At 38.4% G+C, this 24,091-nt stretch overlaps 3 protein-coding genes across 3 annotated transcripts; 2 read left to right on the forward strand and 1 right to left on the reverse strand.

Moving 5' to 3' along the window:
- Positions 1 to 118: 118 nt before the first annotated feature.
- On the forward strand, positions 119 to 6,856 carry lman2la (lectin, mannose-binding 2-like a). Its single transcript, XM_059357491.1, has 9 exons — positions 119 to 308; positions 966 to 1,084; positions 2,538 to 2,655; positions 3,131 to 3,213; positions 3,332 to 3,364; positions 3,525 to 3,686; positions 4,455 to 4,569; positions 4,714 to 4,839; positions 4,953 to 6,856. Exons 1-9 carry the CDS (start codon positions 119 to 121, stop codon positions 5,093 to 5,095), a joined length of 1,089 nt encoding a protein of 362 aa, XP_059213474.1. The 3' UTR covers positions 5,096 to 6,856.
- A 572-nt stretch (positions 6,857 to 7,428) lies between these two features.
- On the reverse strand, positions 7,429 to 18,100 carry wbp1 (WW domain binding protein 1). The gene is made up of 4 exons (XM_059357492.1): positions 17,886 to 18,100; positions 16,618 to 16,720; positions 16,123 to 16,290; positions 7,429 to 13,740 (listed from the first exon to the last, which is right to left on the reverse strand). The coding sequence occupies exons 1-4, from the start codon at positions 17,946 to 17,948 to the stop codon at positions 13,190 to 13,192; spliced, it is 885 nt and encodes a 294-aa protein (XP_059213475.1). The 5' UTR covers positions 17,949 to 18,100; the 3' UTR covers positions 7,429 to 13,189.
- Positions 18,087 to 22,962, forward strand: LOC131992096 (ADP-ribosylation factor-like protein 3). Its single transcript, XM_059357493.1, has 7 exons — positions 18,087 to 18,190; positions 19,847 to 19,974; positions 20,939 to 21,082; positions 21,259 to 21,375; positions 21,502 to 21,552; positions 21,949 to 22,134; positions 22,589 to 22,962. Exons 2-7 carry the CDS (start codon positions 19,972 to 19,974, stop codon positions 22,634 to 22,636), a joined length of 549 nt encoding a protein of 182 aa, XP_059213476.1. The 5' UTR covers positions 18,087 to 18,190; positions 19,847 to 19,971; the 3' UTR covers positions 22,637 to 22,962.
- Positions 22,963 to 24,091: the final 1,129 nt, after the last annotated feature.

Raw genomic sequence — 24,091 nt, forward strand, 5'->3', positions numbered from 1 at the left:
CCAATAGAAAGCGTGCATTTTGATTGACAACCAAGCGGACCAATAGCGACGAGCCATGCAATACCTTGAACCAATAGGAAGGAAGCTAACGATTCAGTGGGCTGAGTCTCGACCTACGATGGCTGCCACCAGCAGGAGCTATCATTATATGGAGCCAAAATCACCATTCAGACGGAAAATAATGTATTTTAAATCATACTGGGCTTTCGCTTTTCTTGTTTTTATTGCCAGTCGGTGTTTGGCCGACGATGATCACGAAATGGAAGAGTTTTTGAAGCGGGAGTTTTCCCTTTCCAAGCCGTACCAAGGTAACGTTTCCCGTTATAAATTGTCACAGGGGAAGGCTGGGGGACAGATGTTTCTAGAAAAATGCATTTAGCGATCACATACCGTCTGTGTTTGAGCTCTTCTCATTCCTAAAATCTCTAGATTTGGCTTAAAACCCTTTAATCTTCAGATGAAAGCTGCTGTAACATTAAACAGCGGATACAGGCTTATTGCCAAGTAGGTTTTTACTAACAAGGAATTTACCTTGGTGTTTGGTACATGCTATAAACATATTAGGCCGAGTAAGAGTGAAAAAATGATGGCAAAGTACTGCAACAGTCAATGACATAAATATGGAATAGAAAAATACAACTAAAATAATAAAAAAAAGATAATCTAAAATACTATCCTAACAAAATGTACAAAATGTAAAACATGTACAACAAAACTATTACTAAGTTCATAATCAGGAATTTTGCAATGTACAGGGACACCTCTACTACTACTTACTGTTATACCATATTAACTACCTTAAGTATTTTTTTATCAAAGACCTTTGTGTTCTTGTCAACTTTTTCCTGTGATGTTTTGTTTAGTAACAAAGGCTCAATAAGCTCTTTTGTGCAGTGCATAGACTGTATAAATAAGGTGCAGTGTCATCTTTTGTGTCATGCTGATGGGGCTATTTGTGTACTCAGGTGTGGGATCCCTAGGCTCCTCCCACTGGGAGCTGATGGGGGATGCCATGGTAACCACCGACCAGGTGCGCCTCACACCTGACATGCAGAGCAGGCAGGGGGCAGTGTGGAGCCGCATAGTAAGTATATATAAATACTGGTAAAGTATTGTAATGTCTGGTGATATAACAGTTTCGTGTTCATGTCAAGGTTAAAGTAGTAAGGTTTTAGGTTATATATTCACAGGCAGGAGACACAGGGTGCATAAGACAGGTAATAATATATATTAATTATACACTTTATTTGTATAGCATCAAATGCAGCACAATAAAGAATCAGAATTACAATATTTTTTTGCCAAGTAGGTTTTCACATACAAATATAATGCTAAAATATAGATGTAGATTAAGGCAAGTAACTTCATTCAAAAAACAGGAGTTTAAAAAGAAAATATGAAAAATGGAAAAAGTCAACACACAAAAGATATTTTTAAAATATATATAAAAATATAAACAGTAGTGTTTCAAATAGAAATAGACCTCTATAGAATAAACATAAAAACAGGAATATAATGCTGTAAGAAATAGAAAATACGATGGAAAATTAAGCCACCTTGATAATAATAATATAAAAATATAATACTTAAAATGGAAAATAAAACTCACTGAATAATACCAACAGTAAAAGTAAAAATAGAATACCTAGAATGCAAGTAAACAGAAAATAAATTAAACAGGTTTGTACTCTAAGCTGGCAGTTTAATATGTTCACTGAGCTAAAACCTATGAAGCCTAATAAAACAGGCCTGCGGTAAATCCCCTCATGAAGGTGACAACAGTCATTTTTAATGCTGCTAAACTGTACTGCTTTGGAGGAGTAACTTATATTTAATCCTACTCTCATCCAATGCTGATAAATTGGCAACTCAGTGTATGACAAGCAAGTTATTGAAGGGTTCGGGAAAAAAATGACTATACTGACTATTTACTGTATTCTATGGAAATGTGGTTTAAATATCTTTATGTTTCCCTATAAAGTTCCAACTAGTTATATTTAGCCAGTAGAGTAGAGTTAAGTATGGGTTTGGTGTTAAAGAATGTTTTAGCAGCTGTTTTTTTGCTAGCAGACAGTCTGTCACCTTCTTTGCTGTTGGATCTTATCTCTCGCTAACCAAAATAAACACCCTCGTCCTCATCTGCTGCCCATGATTGTGGTTTGGTGAAAACCTCATATCTCTTATATGCTGACCCAAATGCCACATGACTCAACGGAAAACATACTTTATTTTGGCGACTGAAGGCCACAGTGGATCAGCTTTTTACCCTTTAAATTTACCTCTATGGCACTTGTGGCACTAATGGAAAACACCATTGAAAATGAAACCAGACTTCAGTATATGACTAATCATGTTTGGGTCAGGTCATCAGGTTTTTAATGGGGATGGGTTGTACCAAAGAGCTTAAGCCCCCCTTCCCCATCTCAAATTTAGGAATCTCTTACTGTCCTTTGTTTATTGCATATTTGTCCTAATAAATTAATAAATATAATGTTATGTACTTTTGTGGTTTCATTTTACCTCGTGTGTGTTTCTAGCCGTGCCATCTGACAGACTGGGAGATGCAGGTACACTTTAAGGTTCACGGGCAAGGAAAGAAGAACCTGAATGGCGATGGGCTGGCCATTTGGTACACAAAGGAACGTACACAGAAAGGTAAACTGTATGGAAAATATTAGAAGTAAGCTTACATACACATGCATATATACATATATATATATATATTAAAAGTATTAAAAACGGAATATTTGACACATTCAATACAATAAAATATTAATATGTAGCATTTTTTATTTATATATATATTAATATGTAGCATTTTATATATATATACATATATACATTTTATATATATATATATATATATATATATATATAAAATGCTACATATTATTGTTTTTATTGTATTGAATGTGTCAAATATTCCATTTTTAATACTTCGCTTTGGTGAATTTTCTATAGGTTCTTGTGTGCGTATTGATGTTTAAATTATATGTACAGCCTTTTCAGGCATGCTTTATTAAATTGGGCTATAATGAACTTTGACCTGACTTGACTATTTACCTAACCATACTTTCTATCTCAAGTTTATTTATATATATTCGCAACATACTGTCTCATTATTTTACAGGGCCTGTATTTGGAAATAGGGACAACTTTACTGGTTTGGGTGTGTTTGTGGACACATATCCCAATGAGGAGAAACACCTAGAGGTATGCTGGAGTAGCACTGCTTAGATCTCACGTGTTATGGTAAAGTACATGGACCAAAGACACAAGTGTCTTGACAATGTCTGTCTTTGTGTTCTTTTGTGCAACCATTTGGAGTCAGGCGCAGAAGAAAAGATACACTCCTCGCACACAGGTAACTGACTTTTGATGCATTTAACCCCACTCTATGTCTAACCTCCTTATAGAGTCTGCATTGGTACAAAAATCCATAACGGTGCAAAAGCATCATTGCTCTATCAGTTTTTGATGAAGATTTTTTCCTCATCTTTTTCTTTCCCCTCTGTAACCACAAGAGGATCTTCCCCTTCGTCCTGGCCATGGTTGGGAACGGCAGCATCAGCTACGACCACGAGCGTGACGGTCGACCCACAGAGCTGGGCGGCTGCAACGCCATGGTGCGAAACCTCAAACATGACACCTTCCTCTTCATCCGATACGTCCGCCGCAGGCTCACGGTGAGAGACTCTGTCTTCAATTATCTACAATAATAACACAGCAGAGCTCACACAGACACTTCCTCATGTCCTCAGCTGTTCAACCTGTTATTAGCATACACTGGGTGGACTGAGTTTGACCTGCTGATATTTATTTAAGCTATATATTTAGAGCATGTAGGTTCACTGAGCATGTATGCTCTTTTACAGTTAAGCCATGTTTAAGGTTACACTGCAAAATAGAATTATTTAACAAGTACAGAAACAAACAGAACAGAAAAACAAACAGTTTCAGGCTCCATTAAAGCAGGTACAGGGGAATTATTGAGAATAGTCTGGAAGATACTTAGTGAGAAATAGATGTTGGTGTGCTAAGTCTTCCTGAGGAGCAAATATCAAGTCTAATAGTGCTATTTTCAGGTATGAATAAATAACAAGAACAGCTGACTTTGTCATACAATACTGAACTGAGTTATGTCATAAATTCTAGTAAACGAAGGAGTGAACGAAGGGCCAAACTAAGAGTTTAGGCAGCAGCATATTTATGAGTGCATCCCTGTTTTCCAGAGTCTGCTCCAAGAAGTTGAGTAAGACTCAGAACACGTGTTTATTATGAAATCCATGTGATGGATTTTAGGTGATTTACTCATGCTTAACTTGCAAAGTCATTCAGATAACTCGGTAAATCTGCTTTTAGGAACAGATCTGAGATGGACCAGAAGCCCAGGTGTTAACATTCAGTGACCCTCTATATAAAAGTCACTGAATTGTACTGAATCTGTTTTTCAGGTGATGATAGACATTGACGGACAACATGAGTGGAGGGACTGTCTGGACATTCCTGGGGTGCGGCTTCCCAAAGGCTATTATTTTGGAGCTACAGCCATCACTGGAGACCTGTCAGGTAAACAGCTTTGACTGTCCAAAACAGCTTCCCCAATACTCATTAATTCCTCTTTTATCTTGTAAAAATCACAATTAGACAAACAACTCTGACAAGTTGTGTGTCTTCTAAATGTAACCAAATTTTCTGATTGCAAACCTATAGATAACCATGACATAATTTCCTTGAAACTCTACCAACTGACGGTGTTGAGGAGTAAAAAGGAAGAAGAAGAGGAGGCACAAGAGGAGATAACCATACCCAGTGTGGATAACATTGATCTACTCAGACGTAAGACGCACACACACTCTGGCTCACATTCTCTTTCTGCTGCTTGAATCTCTTTCCTCCATCTTTTATAACCTTCACAGTCATCCCTCTCTGACTGTCATCCTCTCTTCCAGCGAGTAAGGTTGAAGAAGGCATGAGTGGAATCGCCATCTTCTTCACCGTGCTCTTCTCCATGCTGGGTTGCATCTTCCTCACCGTCATCGGCCTGGTGGTTTACAGCCACTGGAGCGAGAGCCGACGCAAGCGATTCTACTGAGAACGAACAAAAAAAAAAAGATGGAGTTGGTGATTGTGATGACTACTGTGGTCCGTGGACCCAACCGCACTGAAGTGAGACACTGCTGTCGACCAGTAGAGCACAGCAGGTTGTTTTATCCTGAGAACACTATTTTGACAGGAGACAGAGTAGATGTATCACCTGCTACAAAAAGCCATCGTCCAGCGTTGCCATTGGTCGTCACGAAGCAGCAGGACTTCATTTTTGTCCTCAGCCCCTGCCTGACACACACCAACCCGGCCTTACCATCTCCACCTCTGTACTTGTTACACAGCAGACGTGCAGTATGACATCTGAAGAGCAGCTACATTTGAGTTTTTTGTCACTGTTTGCTGAATTTGAAATATATATATGAAATATATGACAAAGATTTTCTTACTAATTTTAAGTTGACTGAATGGCTGTACCGAATGTTTCGCTTTTTTACAATTCAAAGCTTCTGTTGAGGTTTTCAATGAAGCTTTGAATGTATGACGTCATCACCCAAAAAAAATATATCCCTGAACACAATCCTGATTCAGCTGATTAAATAAGTTATTATTCTTTATTATTAAATCAACGTTAAAGAATAAGTTATGTGTGTGAGAGCAGTAAAAAAAAATTTGGGGGAAAAGCTAACCACCAAGAAATATGGATCGAAGCAGAATATTTTAGTGCATAAAAACATGTTGAAACAAAACGTTGATTTAGAATTAAAATGTCACGTTCTGAATGATGCTTCGAACAATTTGGTACAGCCCTAGAGTGATTGTGATTTTATTTTCTTTGAGAAACATAAATATATAGGTATCCATTGTGCTCCTGTTCTGCAGAATGACTTAAGCCTAACCAAACAGCACTAAATAGCAATGATGCTATCCTAACTGTAGCTCCATGCTAACTAAAGATGCATCACAACTCTTCTTTGCATTATAAAAACAATCTGCAAGTACTATATAATATATTGTGTGTTCTTATCCTGTAGTTGTAGTGTGCATGGCATTCGTCTACTTATTTTATTATGAATCGCTCATGCTGTTCTTTGTTTACATTATGCTTGACCTTATTTTAGTTTATGGAAAGCATATGGAAAACTGGCCTGGCTTATTGATGCATGTGGCAAATATTTGAATGTTGCGGCTAAAATACTTATTTATTTTTATTTTGGACAGATGTTATGTGTATTTGAGGCAATGGATCAAACCACTTTAGAGCAAACTCTTATACAAATATATTTGAAAAGGAAACATTTAAATGTCAGAAATGGACTTTGCACTGAAGAGAATTTTAATGACTACTCATTTATTGTAACCATGTTCCCTCATGTTGACACTTTTTCTTTGCACACTAACCACTAAAATGACTATTTGTTTGTCTCTCTTTTGTGTTGTATGTAACAACACCACCTCTATGTTTCTGCGTCACACAGGGTTTTTGCAGTGAACTGAACAAACATGCTGGTTTGGCCTCAGGAGGCATCATGACTATATGTTCTGGAAATGTTTGCAGGTCTTATGTCAACATCATATATCTTTTATGTGGTGCTTTGTTTCAATTTTGCAGTGAGTAAGGACTTCCTTATTTCCTGTAGCCACTTTGACAACCGCCCAACCTTATTTATTTCCTGTTGCTTGTTTTGTATGAAGACCGTGTGCCTCATGTATTCATTCATTCAATCCACATATTGCATTTGTAACCATTATCATGTTTCTTCATCCTGAACTGTTTATATTTGCCTCATTAAAGACCAAACAAGACCTATATTGATATTGTTTTATTGCCTGTGGGTGTGAAGTGGGTGATATATATGGAAACAACATACAGATAATATGTCCGCCTGTGCTCCAGATAGAGTTACAAATAAACTGTAGAAACCTCATCAAACTTTTTATTCATGCTGATTAATTTTGAGATTTTGGGCTATTGCTTTGTCTTTTTGCATCTGTAGATTTCCTCTAAATTTACCCAAAGTTAACGTTAGATAATACCTCATTTGTCGTCTTAATGTAAGTAATGAACTGGGGAATTATATTTACCTGCAGTGTCTCATCTTAAGCTTTAATGTGTGTGGGCAACTCTATTCTAACTTTTGGACGACATCAATAATTCAGACAAACTGCCTGAGGTGTCTCATGCAGCCGTGTGATCAACAGCTCAGCTTTGTCATATGTTAGTGTGGAGCCCCATTTCTACACTCTTCAAGCACTCAAGGCAAGTTGTTTTCAAGCTTTAAACATGTTTACAAGAACATACCAGCACCCTGAAAAGGCTTTTTGAGGTGAAATGGATGAAATCAATGGATTTTGAGTCAAGAAATGGCAAGAGTCGATCAGTTGAGTGCCAATCTTTGTTTTATTAAAAAAATAAAATACAAATGATGACCCAACAAGCACACAGCAGACTTCTTACTAAAACCAAAGCATTTTGTTATCTGTTATTCAGTGCTTTATTTTTTATTTCATTTTATTTTTTTACTTTACTCATTTTGGCTTGTTGCAGAAATAGTCTGTTTTGTGTTAATAGATGCCTGCTTCCTTCTCAAACTTGAATGTTTCACATTTTGGCCAAAAAAAAGAAAAATAAATCCACATAGCTCAACCATGGCACCTGCATCTGTTTGGTATTATCTATGGTTGAGAACAAAGTTCTGTTTACAAGTTGTTTGACAGAAACAATGACACCGATCAGTTCAGAGTGTTCCTGTTTCAGCCTAATGTGTTTAATGCAAGCCGACTGTGTTCCATGTTGAGGTCTTTCATCTGTATAATATATAAAAGTTTTGAAACGGATGGTGTTGTACTAATAACCGAGGATTAAAGGCAACACTCAGTGATGGAAAAAGACAACTTTTGCTTCAACTGAGAAAACCAACACATCGAATTAGTGCAACAAAAACGAGGGATGGAAAAGTGGCAAACAGATTAAAGATATCAAACATGAAATAATGCAACAAAAACTATATATTCAACTTTTTCTTCCAGCTTAAAACATCTTAATAATGTGGTTTATCCATAAATCAGGAGTAGAAGGTGTTAGTGGTTGAGGAGGCAGGCAGGAAAAAGCCAAAAAGAGGAGAAAATATATAAACTAGAATGGCTTTTTAACTCCAGCCCCTCAGACGACACTGAAGCATACATACTAACCACATCATTGCAGTAGCATTACAAGTTGTTGTTTTTTTTTTTTTTTACACGTTTTCTGAAACAAATACATGTACACACACCAATCAATGTAGATTACAGTACAGTGCAGTGCCACAAGTACTCAGAGTTATATTGCTTGTACTGGTGCCCACAGACAAATGACAGAGAAAGTGAGAAAGGGGTCGCAGCATATAACAGTAGGTTTATGTTTTTGCATAGCCTAGTTTGAGTAAAGTACGATAAACGACAGAGATGCGTGATGCACAAGTAACATGAGACAACAATGGGGAAACAATTATCATGAAAGAACTGCTTTGGCTTTATGAGACTGGTGGGTCAAAACATGTGTTAATTTAAAATTCTAGCACTGCTTGTTAAAGATAACCCTGAGGAACCAAATCTTCTGACAACCACTCACACACATAAGTGAAAACAGTGATGATCTGTGTAGCACGGAAATGGCAGCAACTTTGGTAGATTATCTGTCGACTAGGGCTGCAACTAAAGATTATTTTCATTACTGATTCATCTGCCAACGAGCTCAAGGTTGGTGTATTGTTAGCTCAGAGCCAAAGATATTCAGTTTACTATAATAAAAAACAGAGACAACTAGGAAAAGACATATTTTCTGCATTTTTTTTTGCACAAAAAAACTTAAATGATTAATTGATTATCAAAATAGTTTATTTTTCTGTCAATGGAATAATCATTGCAGCTCTTTTGTCGACACTTATGCCTCCGAGGACCCTCCGAGGGTCCACATGCAGAGCTGTTGGCTACAGTTTCTGTCTGGTGGAGGGTGGAATCACTGTCCACAGAATAAAAAAAAAACTCCTGTCACAACCACACATGCAGCTAGTTACATAAGTTCTCATATGGGTTTTGGGTCGCTGGGGGGGAAAGGAGGGGGGTGAAGGGATGTCGCATCACGCACCTCCGTTGACAAAACAAAAAGGCAAAGTTAAAGCCTCTAAAACAAACATTAATGGTCATATACAATCAGCTATTGTTAAATATGAGCTCCACCACAACATTAAAAGAACATCCAAACGCTAAACATGTTCAGAGTGTGGATCTCGGCAACTGTGGCTTTAAGTGAACAGCACAGAGGACAACAGAATCACTCAGTGAAATGGATGGATGGATGTTTGTCCACTATTGATGACTGATAATAGCCCTTAATCTCGGTAAACATGTGAAAACCTGGGAGACATAGTAGTTGTTTGGCAATGGGAAACCTATGGACCTCCAGTTCACTCATGCACAAAAGAACCCCTACCCTTCCCCTCATTCCTCACCCCCCCACCCCACCTATTATTTTGTCTACATATGTATACAAAGAAGTAAATATGCACCTTAGCAAGGTTACAAAGCAATCTCTTGGAGTTCATCTTTGTCCTCCAAACACAAATAGGATGAATCACAACAAAACCACAGAACAAAAAGAATATTTTGTCCTCATGCTTTCGAGCTTGTTAATATCACAAACTAATTGCGACCAGATCCGAGGAACAAAAACAACAAAACAGAATGAGCACAAACTCAAAAATCTGGTCTTGACTAATTCCATCAGTGCCACAACTAACTCCACACACAGTCTTTTAAATTCAACACAACCAGCCCTCAGATACAAAACCAATGCAAGTACAACTCTACAGAACGTGACAGTGGAAATCGTGTGGTTTTCAATGTTTTGCAACCACATCCTCTTCTCATAAAGCAAGCGCACATTCTCGGAACAGATGCCATTATCTATCGATACAAGAGCACTCCTCTGCTCTGACGCAGTCATGCTAGGAACGACACAACTATGACCATTCAAAAGAAACTACCACGTACTCTAATAAGGCAGCAGTAGCGTGTCTGTTTTCGCACACAGAGGCTATGTTTTATTGTGCAGCTCCATAATCAAGACATTTGCTCTCTAGAAGCAGCAAGGCAGCTTGAGGTGTGTTGGTCAAAAAAATGCCTTTATTACTTCTGCTAATGGGTGTGCAGTCATGCTCACAGTGTAACAGCTCGTATGAAAAGGTCGTCGTCATGTTGGTTTGGCTTTGTTTTTAAGCACCTGCTCGATTATGCAACACAAGCACTGCAAAGCTTTCAGCAGCATGTTTGATTAGGCCTATTTAATGATCATGAAGCTTAATCTTTCAATTCAAGCTTTAGAAAGCCATGCGTTCATTTTGTTTCACTCTGTGTTGATATTTTTGGTGCACCAGACCTCTTGTATTGCTTTCCTACATGTTAGCCACAGCAGTATGTATTGTAGCTCATATGGTAGAAACTCAACCACAGCCAGTGATGAGCTCTAGGCTGTTGCTTGTTGGAGGAAATACTTTCATTGGCCCAACAATTATAAAAATGTATATGCAGAACCCAGTGTCACGTCTTGTTAAAGATATACTATGCAGGATTTTCCTCTAAAACACAATGTATAGATATATAATCCCTTTACATCATCACGTGCAACCCACGAAAAGTGTGTGGCGGTGTCTTTATCTTCAGAGACATGACCCTCTGCCTGTACTTTCACTTTTCTGTTCAATTTGCTGGGTTTATGAAGTTTCTGGGCATCAGCCTTTGAAATCTACAATATATAAGAGTGAAATATAGCAATTCCTGCATAGTATATCTTTAGGAGCCCAAGAATGTGTCCCTGTCAGAGTAAAATATCTGCTGAAAAAAAAGGGACATGCCAATTAATTCCAATGCCTGAATAAATAAATCTGGCAAGTATGAAATGTGAGCATTTACTCCCCACTTAACCAGCTGGAAATGATTAACTGGGACGTGACAACTACAAGTTTAAACTGCTAATGTAGACAAGATACTGTATCTAGGACATTTTTACTTTTCATGGAATCATCTTAAACAGAATGGAAGATGATAAGGAGCAGTACTTTGTGAGCATGTGTGAAGCAGAATGACTGACCTGAGTCTTTACACTGTGCCCATTTTTTCACGCAGTATCAGAGCAGACAAAAGAAAAAGTTGTTCTAAACTAAATTCTTAATGAAACATTTACTCACTTATTAGTAACTGTTTGTCTTGCACAGACTTTTATCTTGCAACAAATCATAAATTCATTTTGCGACGGTTTTTCTATCTGACAACAACCAGTTTGACTGCTATGCTTTGAATACAAACTGTACAGTATATCGAAGCAGCATGCAACGCATAGAAGCATGCATTTAATCAAAATATATTCTGCAGCTTTGCCAACACTGCACAGAGCCTGCATCCACCTCAAATTGCTAATGTACCCCCTCCCCCTCTGCTGCCAACGGAAAATACCACTGCAAATCCCTCACACTGCCAAGAGCTACAGGGGCCACACAACACCAGCTGACAAGCTACCACCACTGCAAAACAGCATAGCATGGCTCGCCCAATCATAACACCACAATGAAACTGGATCCGGGGCATGTGAACTTTAGTCCATTTTTTTACCCCGACATCTGGGTACACAGTTGTGTAGCCACTGTAGCCCACTATCATTCTGACTAACAGATGAGCAAAGCAAGTAGCTATAAAATGCTAATGAACTCAAATATAAACACAGAAAGTCATGCCTCATGCAAAATACCAGTGCTTTTAATAGTTAATCCGACTCAGTGCTGAACAAGTATTACAACCAGCACTTTAAAGATATACAACATACAACCCTTCCCTACTGCACTATAACATCCACTCACTAGTACACACTCTAGCAGCCCCCGTCAGGAGCTTTGTTGCAATTAATGGTGATACCCACAGTATTTACTGAAGCATAGCTGGTTATGTTTTTTGTTTTCAAAAAGCAAGTACATCCTTCGTTATGAACATCCAAACTATATATGTTTAGAAGGAGCAAAATGCTGCCACTACTCACTCTGACTTAAGACAGTAAATAAAACACAGAGCCACCAAAAGGCTTTTTATTGATTACAAATTGGTGGCATAGCCCTCTTGGCTATTTCTATGAATTTAATGCAGTCAGAAACGTGGGGAGATTCACACAATCAGTAAATCATAAAAAGCTGGTCACTCCTTACCTACAGTCATGCTAATTTGTGACCACAGTATGGATATCAAAAAGGAACAAAGGTCTGGTGGGGTGTTTGACATTTAATACCCAGAGACAAAACAACAAACTCAACTCCTTCTTGTCTCTCTCCTCTGCTGTTCGTGGGCATATAATCTCCCCCACTCTAGATGCAAAACGTCCCATAGACTTCACACCAGACGCTGGTTGCCATGACCTCAGAGCTGACATCATCATGCAGCTGTGCCCTACATTTCACAGCACACACATAAACTTTCACACACACACACGGCTTTGGGGTAAAACGAAATGTGTGCTCCTGTCAATTTATCCAGTTTTCAAGAGGTTTGTTTTTTTTCACTCCTCCGCTGCAGAGTCATAACGGGGTTAGGGGAGAAATGTTGTTGACCGTGTCGGTATGCTCCTAGGCTGACCACCCCACCGGAGGTAAAATGTCAGATGGAAGGATGGTCGGAAATGTCCCGACCAAGTAAAGTGGTGAGACAGAAAAGGAAACATGATGGCAGTGCTCAAGGAGAGGGTAGGAGCAAGGAAAAAACGGTCAATTCTGGTTTCAGTCACAATCAATGGCTGCCTTCTCACTACCCAATGACGCTCTCTTATTTAACAGAAGAAGAAAAAACATACCAAATGTAGCATAAACATGGGTTTGCTGGTTTCCCCCCTAAAGAAAAGCAAAGCAAAGAAAAAAGGAGTCTGTCCACACGATGTGTTATTCATCTTTCCTAATCAGGAGCCATTCAGGATTAGTTATCATCATCATCTTAGCATCATGTCTGTGTGTTAGTTCAGAGAAATAAAACACAAACAGTCTCTGTTGTGATGATGATGGCAACAGATATCTTGTTTCACCCTGTGTGAAGCACAAAGCCGCGCTGGTTGGCTGGTTAGTAATGCTGATGATCACACCATGTGGTCTCCAGTGCTGGTGCTGGCGGTCTGGCTGGGCAGCTCAGAGGTGTGCTCTTTCTGTCTGAAGGTCTGCTGCTGGCGTCCGGAGCAGCAGTCCTGACCGGTGACCTTGCACATGCGGTGCTCCTCGTCGCTATCCTCCTCGAGACCTGAGCCCTCATCTACGTCCAGCTGGCAAACGCACACCTCAATCCCTGAGTCGCCGGTGACATGGCGACGCCGGGTGACGAGCTCCTCATCCTCCTCGTCCTCCTCGTCCTCCGCCGCAGCCATCAGTGAAGCCTCCACGTTCTCCTCTGCCAGACATTGTGCTTGGACCGACATCGCCGCTGCTTCCTGGTTCGATGATGAGCCTGAGGCCTGACTGTCCACCCTCGGGTCTACCTCAGGGAGGGGTTGTGGCACAGTGTCGTCTGGCTGGCTCACTAGTGGAGCGGCTGATGGAGTAGTCTCAGGGGGGTTTTCAGAATATGGAGGAGGTGGTGTCGGGGGGTGACCTACCACCTCCTCATAGTCAGGAAGCTTACAGTCGTTCCAAAACCCTGAATGTCAGAATATACAAATAGTGTTAGCTTTTAAACAATAATCCATATAAAGACAGCTGTGTTCATGTAGAGCTGCAACAATTATTTGTTTACATTTCTGACAGGAATATGTTGAATATAGATTATCAAAATGTTAAATATACATTTAGGAGTTTTCAGTAGGTTATGGTAGTGCACTTCAACATATTTACCTTTATTTTATCTTGTTCCAATTTATTTTTTATATGTTAAATATATGTTTTAGGGATGGGTGTTTGGAAGAAACCTGCCAACTCGATTATCTATAATGTTAATGATCACTCGATTAATCCCTGCATGCATACATGGACAAAATAAAAGATATATATATATATATATATATATATATATATACAGTCCTATGCAAGGGCCTGTTTTGATAACAGACGCTTTAATTTAGAAAGGACGAAAAGAGACTTGATCCTGTCAATCGTAAAACTAACTCAACTGAGATTTTACTGTAAAGATAATGTCAAGGAGTTCAATGTTTTATGTTTTAGCCCCTGAAGAGGCATGAAGTTAGTTGTCACAGCAATCTTGCATATTTAAATATGTTTTGTGTTTAAATAAGTTTTGGATGAAATTAAACTGAGTAATTCATGCCCGCAAGGTATGATACAGTAAGCTAGTTTTGCTCAAATGAATAATCTTGTATTTCTGTGTATTTTATAATTGTTATTGCAACCTTTCAGTTTGCAAACTGTAGCTTTATCCCACTAAATTCTCAGCTCATTGGCTTATTGACATACGGCTGAAGAACTGAACGCTAGGTCGTGTTTCAGTTCAGTGAGTACTGATACGCAGTCATAGATCAAATTAAAAAATACACAGATCGATTAAAAATGCCACGTGATCGACCAAATTCTTAACGACCATTAATCGATCAGTGATAATTATTCCCATCCCTAATATGTTTAGAAGTTTTCAGGAGTTTTTGAAGTTGCACCAACATTGCAACATAGTTGATTCTATTGATTTTGATAATTGCTACATTATTTATGCAAATGTATATTTATTAATATATTGTTTATTATATTCTAATTTTTTCTACATTGTCCATAATAATTGCGATGATGATTTTGCCATGATCAAGCAGCGAAGGCATTTAGCTGGTTGGACAAAGCACACAATATGAATAGGTCAACTCAGGTTACAGGAAATAGTTGCAGCTCTACATCCACGCTCATAACTCTTGGAACATTTCACCGATGGTCCAATAAACACTTGCAACTACAGTAGTGATACTGCACTCAAATGTTGACCAAAAAATTGAAGGACCGACAGTTACAACAACCACTGTTAGGCCTCCCTAAGAAAGTGCATTAGGTAAATGTATCTTGTAAATGACGTTCCTTCATTTGTTGGCTACTTCGGACATTATAAGAGTAGAAGAGATGGGTAGAGGTTATGCAACTGGTTCAATAACGTCTAATCTAATATTATAAGGCTACATTTTTGTGGGCCTGCTGAAGATCAACTTTCCCATATTTGAAGTTCACTCATTGGAATACTTTTTTAAATAAAATAGCACCTCACACTCATGGTTTAACATGTCATCAGATGTGTTATGGTTATAGTTTTAAAGCTGTAATGCTGGAAGGCATGCCTTTAAAAAAATGCTAAAAACATATATTACCATGTTTCTAATGATATTCATTGGTAATGGTTACTGGAATATACGTTAGCAGGGTCTCCGGGTGAGTCACTGTCTGTGTATGCTCAAAGTTAGAGTTGTGTTCACATTGTTGACATCAGGTCAAACATTTTTTGTCGTGGGTCTTGGACTCTTGACAAGTGTCCACCATGTCCCACTCCTGTTTGTGATATTAGTGGACACGATATCAACTTTCAGCCCAGGTCCGGAATGACCACTGACATTAGGGTGGCATCTCTGCTGTCTGATGCCCTTCTGACAATGTGAGACTATGATCTCCAATATACACTCAGGCAATTTGCAGCTGAGTGTGACAAAATCGGGATGAGGATCAGCACCTCCAATTCTGAGGTTATGACTTTCTCTCAGTTAAAGGTAGCTGTTCCATTCAGGAAGAGGAGAGAACAGCTGCTCAAGGAGAGTTCAGCTGTCATGGATATCTGAGTGATTAAGACTGCCAGAGTTGTCGCTGTAATGTGGACATTGTATTGTACTGTGGTGGTGGTGGTGAAGAGAGCAGAGTCCTGACTGAATAAAAATTTGCATACAATCTGCTAACATGAAGCCTGTAGGATGTCAGCAGTTTCTAATATGTATTCAACATAGAGATTTTATTCTGAGAGTCTCCTCTTCACCTTATGGTAAAAATGTTAATTTCTAGAAGGTATTTTTACTGTCCCCATAGCACACACATAAAGACTACTCACTTAGATTGAGCGGTGGAGGGGATATGAAGGAACTGGAGGCTCCCTGGTAGGCCATGAGGCTGATTTCACGTTGACGTTGCTCCTGCTGAAGACGCATCTTAACCCTCCGGTGTCGGTAGGCACAGCAGCAGCTAAGCATGATGATCAGGGTCCACACCAACCAGAACCCTATGAGGGAGCATAGATACAATGTAATGAAATGATCAAGTAGAGGCTCAAAACAAAGCAAAAGCAATGAGTCAATGGGCATTTTTGCTCTAAATATAATATTAAATCAGTCTTATATTGCAGGCTAGTTGTTTTACTTGTTATTACAGTGAAACTAATGTGATGATGACATAACATTCATTAAACAAATCAACACAAATCTTGATAGAGTTAAATCTCTAGAAAAGCTTTACTTAATGGACAGCAGGGGTGGGATACAAAGAAACATCGTGTGATTTATGAGAATAAGGAATTGAAAAACGAAAATGAAAATGAATATCAACTTACACCAGAGCTCGTAGTAGTAGGTGCAGCACTCTGTTTCTCCACAGCAGTACCCCATCTCACATCGATACTGCTCATTGTTAACCCCGAAACAGAACTCCTTTCCCTTTAATACACACAAGACACATGACACAAAGCGAGAGTCAATACACAGTCACACAAGTCAACAAGAAACTGCATAGCAAGGTCTGGGATCTGTTTAGCCTTTATCATGTGTTGTGTTTGCACATTTCTGTGCTAATTTCCTGGTTTGTGACACCTAAGTACACTGGTATTAAAACGTTACCTAGGTAATGTCAGGAGTCACTGTTTAATGTTGCAAATGGTACAGTGCAATCATAGAATAGAATGCCTTTATTGTATACACATGCACAATGAGATTTGAGAGCTGACTCCAAAAAGCATTGCAACAATAAATAAAATATATATAAAATATAAAAATATACAATATAAACATAAAAATACATGGGCAAGTAAATGTAAAGAATAATATATACGATATAATGTAAGCATAGGCAAGAAAGGGAGGTAAGGTGCACAGTCTTCAATTCGATTTGCCAGAAGCAGATATGATGCTATGCAGTGTTCATAAATATATTGCACGTTGAAGGACAATTTATTGCACAAATTATTGCACATTGCCAAGTATAGTACATTTAAAAAAGAAAGAAATATTGTACCGTAATAAGGTCCATATGAAAATCAGTGTTCATTAATTATTACAACATTGTTAGTAATTTAAAGAGGGTTTGAGAGCAACCTGTAGCAATAAAACAGTGCAGCTAACGTAACGTACGTCAGATAAAATGCTAAATTGCTTTAGTAGCACTGTGAGTGTACATATCGTTATCTAAAGATAAAAAGCGGCCTTATCAGGGGAGCAAGCTGGACAACCCCGGGCTGACTGACCTGTCCAGCTAGCGCTAGTTAGCCTTAGCTTATATCAACAACTATGAATAAACACATAGACAATTTGCCGGGTACCAGTTAGCAACGGCTAACGTTAATCTTGATACCTTTGGTTCAAATTGTAAAAAAATACTGTAATTAAACATATCCATGTATCTTCGAGTGATAACCAATATATCTTACTAAGTTAACTGTCGAAATATATGAAAACTTTGACTAACTGACGTCATACAGTAGCGAACCGTGCCCTGTTTCCTTTGTGGAGGAGACAAAAAGGATCGGCAGAGGCCTTCATCCACCCCAGGAGCAGCGGCCTCGCCTGGGAGCGTCAGCCGAAACTGTGAGCGCCAGCGAAGGCTTACCTGCACCAGACAGGTCCCGGTACAAAGAAGACCTACAATGGATCCCAGTGCTTTCTGCGGCATCTTTCTGGGTTTTCGGCCGTTAACACGACGGGAATCATATAGCAGTCGGTCCACTCGACGACTTGTTGATGTGACTGAAGGTGGCTGTTGCTGGTTAACGCTTCAGCCTATCGGACATGTTTTTGTTGTTCCTTGACTCTGAAACAAACAGCACTAGTAGTAACATGAAACCGAGTCGACTGCTGAACTCTAGGGGGTGCTGTGTGAAAACATAATGATTTCACCAAAGGACTTCAAACAATGTAAGTTCAAGTTCAATCTTATTCTCCCTCTTGTTGTTTTAACCCTCTGGAGTCTATCTATTTATTGAAAATACACTGAGCATGTTTTATTTACAGTAATAACTTTATTTATATATGTATCAATGTAAAGGCATTCTTCAAAACTGGAAAATGAATGTCAATAATTGTTTTTAATTGCAGGGTGAGGTTATCCCTTGCTAGGAGCAGCATTTTTTTTTGCTTGCACCATACTTATTATAATAATACAGTTTATTATCACTTGTGAAAATCTGCGATTAAAATATAAGAAAAAAAGTAAAGGGTCATATTTTGCATGGTACATTTTCTTTTATCTCTTTCTCAAATATGCCTTTCTTAAATCAACCCTTTATTGAATGTAATAATAAATACAACTGCAGAATATATAATACTAACACGAATAATCCTAGTAACATTTTGCTTCCATCATTACTGTTATATACTTTATTATTATAATAAAGTGATAAAATATAAAATCAATAAGAAAAAAAAAAGTTAAAATATTTTACCAAATATCAATTGCAAAGTAAGATTCCTCTTCCTCTATTCCTCTATTCACAATGAAGTAATACAAATATGTTTTTGGGCTCATATTCTCTTTCTCAAGTATATCGTGCCTTTCTTAAAGCAACCCTTTATTTTAAATTTAAATTAATAAATACCTTAAATAAAACTGCACTATATATTATACTACCATGAACAATACTAATACATTTTGACATATATCATTGCTTTTACAATAATATTGTTATAAAGTGATTAATAACATGCATCAACATTTGTGTTTAAAGTGCTTTAAATAGGAAAATATTGAAACAAGAAATACATTTGACAGTAAATAGCTTAGAACAATACTGAGTACAGAGTGAGTTTATTCTTCCTGTATTTCGTCACACTGTTAAAATAATCGCCTAAAAGTCATTTTTTGTCAAAATTGTTGTTGTTTTTTGCCTAAATCATCTCCTCATGACGCCGACCAACTATGGTAAAATCGCCTACATCCTCAGTTGATCAGATCATGTGATTTTAACCCTTTAAGATCATCACTTCTTTGACAAAATTTGCCACATTCATAGGCATCAGATAAGAACCCAGCAAAGAAGAGCTAGCGGGAGATTGTTTAGTTATCAGTTTTGTTTATCAGTGTTTTATTGTTGACACTAATATTGGTAACACTTTACTCTAAGGTGTCTACATAAGAGTGACATAAGTGTGTGATAAACATGACATGGGATGTGTCATGAACATTAATGACACTTTGAAGTAACATTAATGCTCATGATACTTGTCATGTCATGTTTCTGACAGGCTTGTGTGACTCTTATGCAGACACCTTCAAAATAAAGTGTTACCATATCTTGCTTAAGTCACAAAGGAATATTAAAAAAAATGCCTAAGTCATTTATTCCTCTTAAGTTACATAATTTGCACACAGTGTTATTACTATGCCAATCGCCATCCTTTGTTACATCCTTTTTGAGTGAAATGATCAATAAATGAATATGTTACACTTTTGGTGAGGTTTTTTGTGTTTCCTTCAAAACTTGAAAAAATGAGTTAGGCGATTATTTTAACAGGGTGGCGATTTATGAAGGAAGTCATACAAATATTTTTAGTGCTTCCTTTTTTGGACCTCAGGTTTTTTTCGGTCTCGTGCCGAGAGATGCCGGTTGTCACGTTGTTTACGCAGACGTCATGGTTCCCCTGGCCGTTAATCCACTCAGTCTGAGCACGCGGTACCAGCACCAACATCCGAGGAAAACATGGTGAGTTATTTCTATTACCAGCCGTGGCTGCTTTGATACACTTTATTTGATATTTTTATTGATTGGTAGTTGTTGTTTTATTAAGTGTGCGTCACTGAAAACTGTTGCCCGGCAGTGAATGGGACACATAGCTACAGAGGTTCGGATCGAACATATCGTATTAGCCAGTTTTTATGTCACAGTTTAGTTGTTGCTGTCTAGAAAAGGTTAATAAAGATACCGGTAATGATAAATTGGGTTGTCACTGACAATACAAGTTGTAATGATTTAATTTTAACAATATTTTATTGTGATTTTGAGATAATTTACTCTCAGCAGTTCAGGCTTCCTTTTAGTGCAGACAAGCAAGCACATATTACTGTACATCACCTTTTAAAATAGTAGTTACACAGTGTTTTACAGGACAAAGAAAACAGAGATAACAGGAGACTAATATATAAAAAATAAACTGGACAAATCACAATCTACAATGTTACAAAATCAAGAAAAAGAAAAAAGGGGTGGGGGAGTGAGTTTTGAGACATTTTCAAAAAAAGATTTGCAATAAAATGTGCTGAAATTACTACTTGTGTGTACATGTGTTCATAGGTCGATTGAGAGAAAAGCTGTTTGAACATCAGTGCACATGTTTTAGGTCACAGAGTTCAGTGACATTATTTTCATCCTAACAGAGCACACTGCAGGTTAATGGCTTGAGCCAAAGCCTTCCTTACCTCATTCTGCACACAACCCACACTGTGCACATGCTCAATCTAGGCCAATGAGAGCTTTTGGTCTGATACATGTGTAGGTCACTAATAGCTAAGTCCTCACGCTCTACATGGTTCTTCAGGTGGAGTGAGTGTTAAAGCTCCCATGCTGGCCTCATATGACTGGTGCTAGGATTCCCTGTGATATGTAATCTAGGAACCTGCTGTCCCATTGAAGCTCAGCATCTCTAACATGCTCTGTGATCCGCCTGCAGGGGCTGTTGTCCATTCTGCGGAGGCTGAAGCAGTCTCCAGAACAGGAGGTGCGCTTACTGTTGCTTGGTTTGGACAATGCTGGCAAGACCACTCTGCTGAAACAGCTGGCGGCTGAAGATATCAGCCACATCACCCCCACACAAGTACAAACATGCACACACTTACACACATCCAGTAGCTGAGTCACACACTGTGGAGATGTAAGCTTATCACAGATTTTCCCACATGGATGCATTTCTTAATTTACTAGTGAAATAGATTTTTTAAAAAGTCATAATTAATATGTTAAATAAAGCATTAAGGATGTTTTTTTCAACAGGGCTTTAACATAAAGAGTGTTCAGTCATCTGGCTTCAAGTTGAATGTTTGGGACATTGGTGGTCAACGCAAGATCCGCCCCTACTGGAGGAATTATTTTGAGAACACGGATGTACTGGTAGGTTTTGTTTAGTGTACATAACCCAATTATTACAATAGCCATTGGAAGAATAGTTGCCTGTAACAAACTAGTATTTCAAAGATGTGAACCATTTTTGATCATCTATGACTGTGTTGTTTGCAGATCTATGTGATTGACAGCTCAGACAGGAAAAGGTTGGAAGAGACGAGCCTGGTGAGATACAGATTCCAGTTTCTTTAAAGCAACATTACATAGAATTGGTCTTCTTTGCAAATAAGTGCCCATATAGTTTCTACACTACTGCAGTTAATATGAACAGCTGTACACCCGCACTTGTTTTGTTTTCATTGTGATCAGAAACTAGTTGATATCTTTGCTTTGTTTCAGTCAATGTCCCCACTTCTCCTCTTCTATGAAGTCCATACAGCTGCCTTCTACAGTGTGTAATCACAGAGGAAAATAATCTTACTGTAGGAGTGCAGACTCATTTTAAACCATATGTTCAGGTGGTGTGGCTGCAATTCAAGCCAAGAAGTCAATATTATTTTGTTTTTCTGATGCGGCCAGTACACATATGTTACTGACTACCCTGTGTGTCTGTTCCGGCAGGAGCTGGCTGAGTTGCTGGAGGAGGAAAAGCTTGCTGCTGTTCCACTTCTAATCTTTGCCAACAAGCAGGACCTGATGACAGCCACCCCAGCGTCTGAGCTGGCAGAAAATCTCAGTCTGCACACTATCCGGGATCGCATGTGGCAGGTGCAGGCCTGCTCAGCAGTCACTGCTGAGGGAGTACAGGTGAGTAACTAACTGGCAAATATTCACTGATTTTCCTGTGTTCATGATAAAAGACAAGCCAGCATGAACTCTGCAGTTAATTCCTGTATGACTCTGTCAAATGTTAAAGCTGAGAACACAACTTTGCCCTACTATTTATAATACTGCCCACATTAAAGATAAGCATGTTTTGAAGGACCAAAGAGGCATTGTGTATTCAAATAGTTCAGCCTCTTATAATGGTGTCTTCACTAGCCACTAATATTTTTTAAATGTTATCCCTAGCGCCAGTCAACTCATTGTGAATCATTAAATTGATCATAATCTTAAATATGTTATTTTTGTCTTTATGTCCTGACTTACTTTATTGGTAATGAGGGGGCAGAAATTATTACAGTCATATTGCAGAAAACCTATTTTGAAGCTGAGGCTCACTCATTTTCACAGCACAAAAACATTGTCTGCTTCTTTCCAGGATGGCATGACCTGGGTTTGCAGAAATATTACGATTCGGAAGAAATAATTCATGAAGCAAGATCTGTGGAGAATTGCAATTGCACTTTAAATTTGACCTATGCAGTCATTTTATGTCCAAGACAAAGAGGCGACCAAATGTTTTCTTTTTAATACAACGGTTATGCCATTCTGTCTTCACTTGGCAGTATAAAAACTAAGTAGAGGTTGTCAATACAGTGATGTTTAAGTTTTAACTCTGTATATGTTGAAATGTATATACTGTATATATTAGGCTGTTAGGCTGGTTCTGCACACAATTCCTTTTGTAATGTGGTACTTTTAATACAAGGTATGAAGGCAATAAATCTGAATAAAAGTCAGTATTATTCAGTATTCTGTGTGGTGGATTCATGACTGATAGGTGTCGTATGCCTGTGAGTCTCTCTACTCAAAGCTAGAGGGCGGCCTTGCGCTAGTGTTGTCCCTCACAGCCCTAATGCCCAATTATTAAGTCCTTTAAATTCCATGAATGATGTGGCATCCTGTGCCATATTTGATTTGTTCATTTCATAATCACCAATCTTTTCTCCAGTCATTATAGTATGCTCTATTGCCAACCATAAAGTCTAGTTTTGAGATATTATAAGGCCATAAACAAGGCAGGCATTAATCAGCAATAATTCATAGTGATACTTCAACATTTTGCTCATTCACGCTTTCGCAGAGCTGCTTACAGTCACACTGTTTATGCTCGGTTGCAGAAAAAAAATCTGTATCATGAACAAAATGACCGTAAAACACGAACACTTGCACACAGGAAACAGACCTCAGTATTCTCTTGCATACACAATAAAGCATACAGAAACACCTTGGCCATTCAATTACTCAACTCCTCACCTTGTTCACCATGATTTACCACAAGGCAATTGCATTTTCTGTCTATTTTTCTATTTTGTCTTTTGCAGCACATTTGCCACAAACCCCACTAATCTGAACTGGCCGAGTGCTCCGCTGTGGTCCTATAGGGCATTTACATACAAACCTTTTCCAGGACTAATAGCTCTCCAATACAATTTGCATTTATATAGCCCCCTTCATACCAACATGATTTGGCGCCTTTGCCCATGATAAAAATAAACCTCCTCCTTTGGCCTTGAGTTACTGCCCTGCTGCTGCTGTTGAGTGTGTTCGTGTGCGTCTCTTTACGTATGGTTGATTTTAATATGTCAGAGTTGCTCGATCCTACGATGGAGACTGATACAAGTGCGGAAAACCTCAAAATGGACCTCATAATGATTCACTATGGGCTTTGAGCTCATGTGGGTGTGTGTTATAATGCAATACTTGAATATTGTTGATACAGCAGTGTGGGACACTTGACCAGGTGAAAGAGTCACAAGGTAAAATATTAAGCCGCAACTGATTCTTGTACCTGATGTTATTCAGTTAAAGCTGCTTTCAATTTGCTCGTGCAAACGCATCCAACACTTTTACAAGGCCCTATGGAGCATACATCAAAAGA

Source organism: Centropristis striata, chromosome 19 (genome assembly GCF_030273125.1).
Source record: "Centropristis striata isolate RG_2023a ecotype Rhode Island chromosome 19, C.striata_1.0, whole genome shotgun sequence".
Lineage (NCBI taxonomy): Eukaryota > Metazoa > Chordata > Actinopteri > Perciformes > Serranidae > Centropristis > Centropristis striata.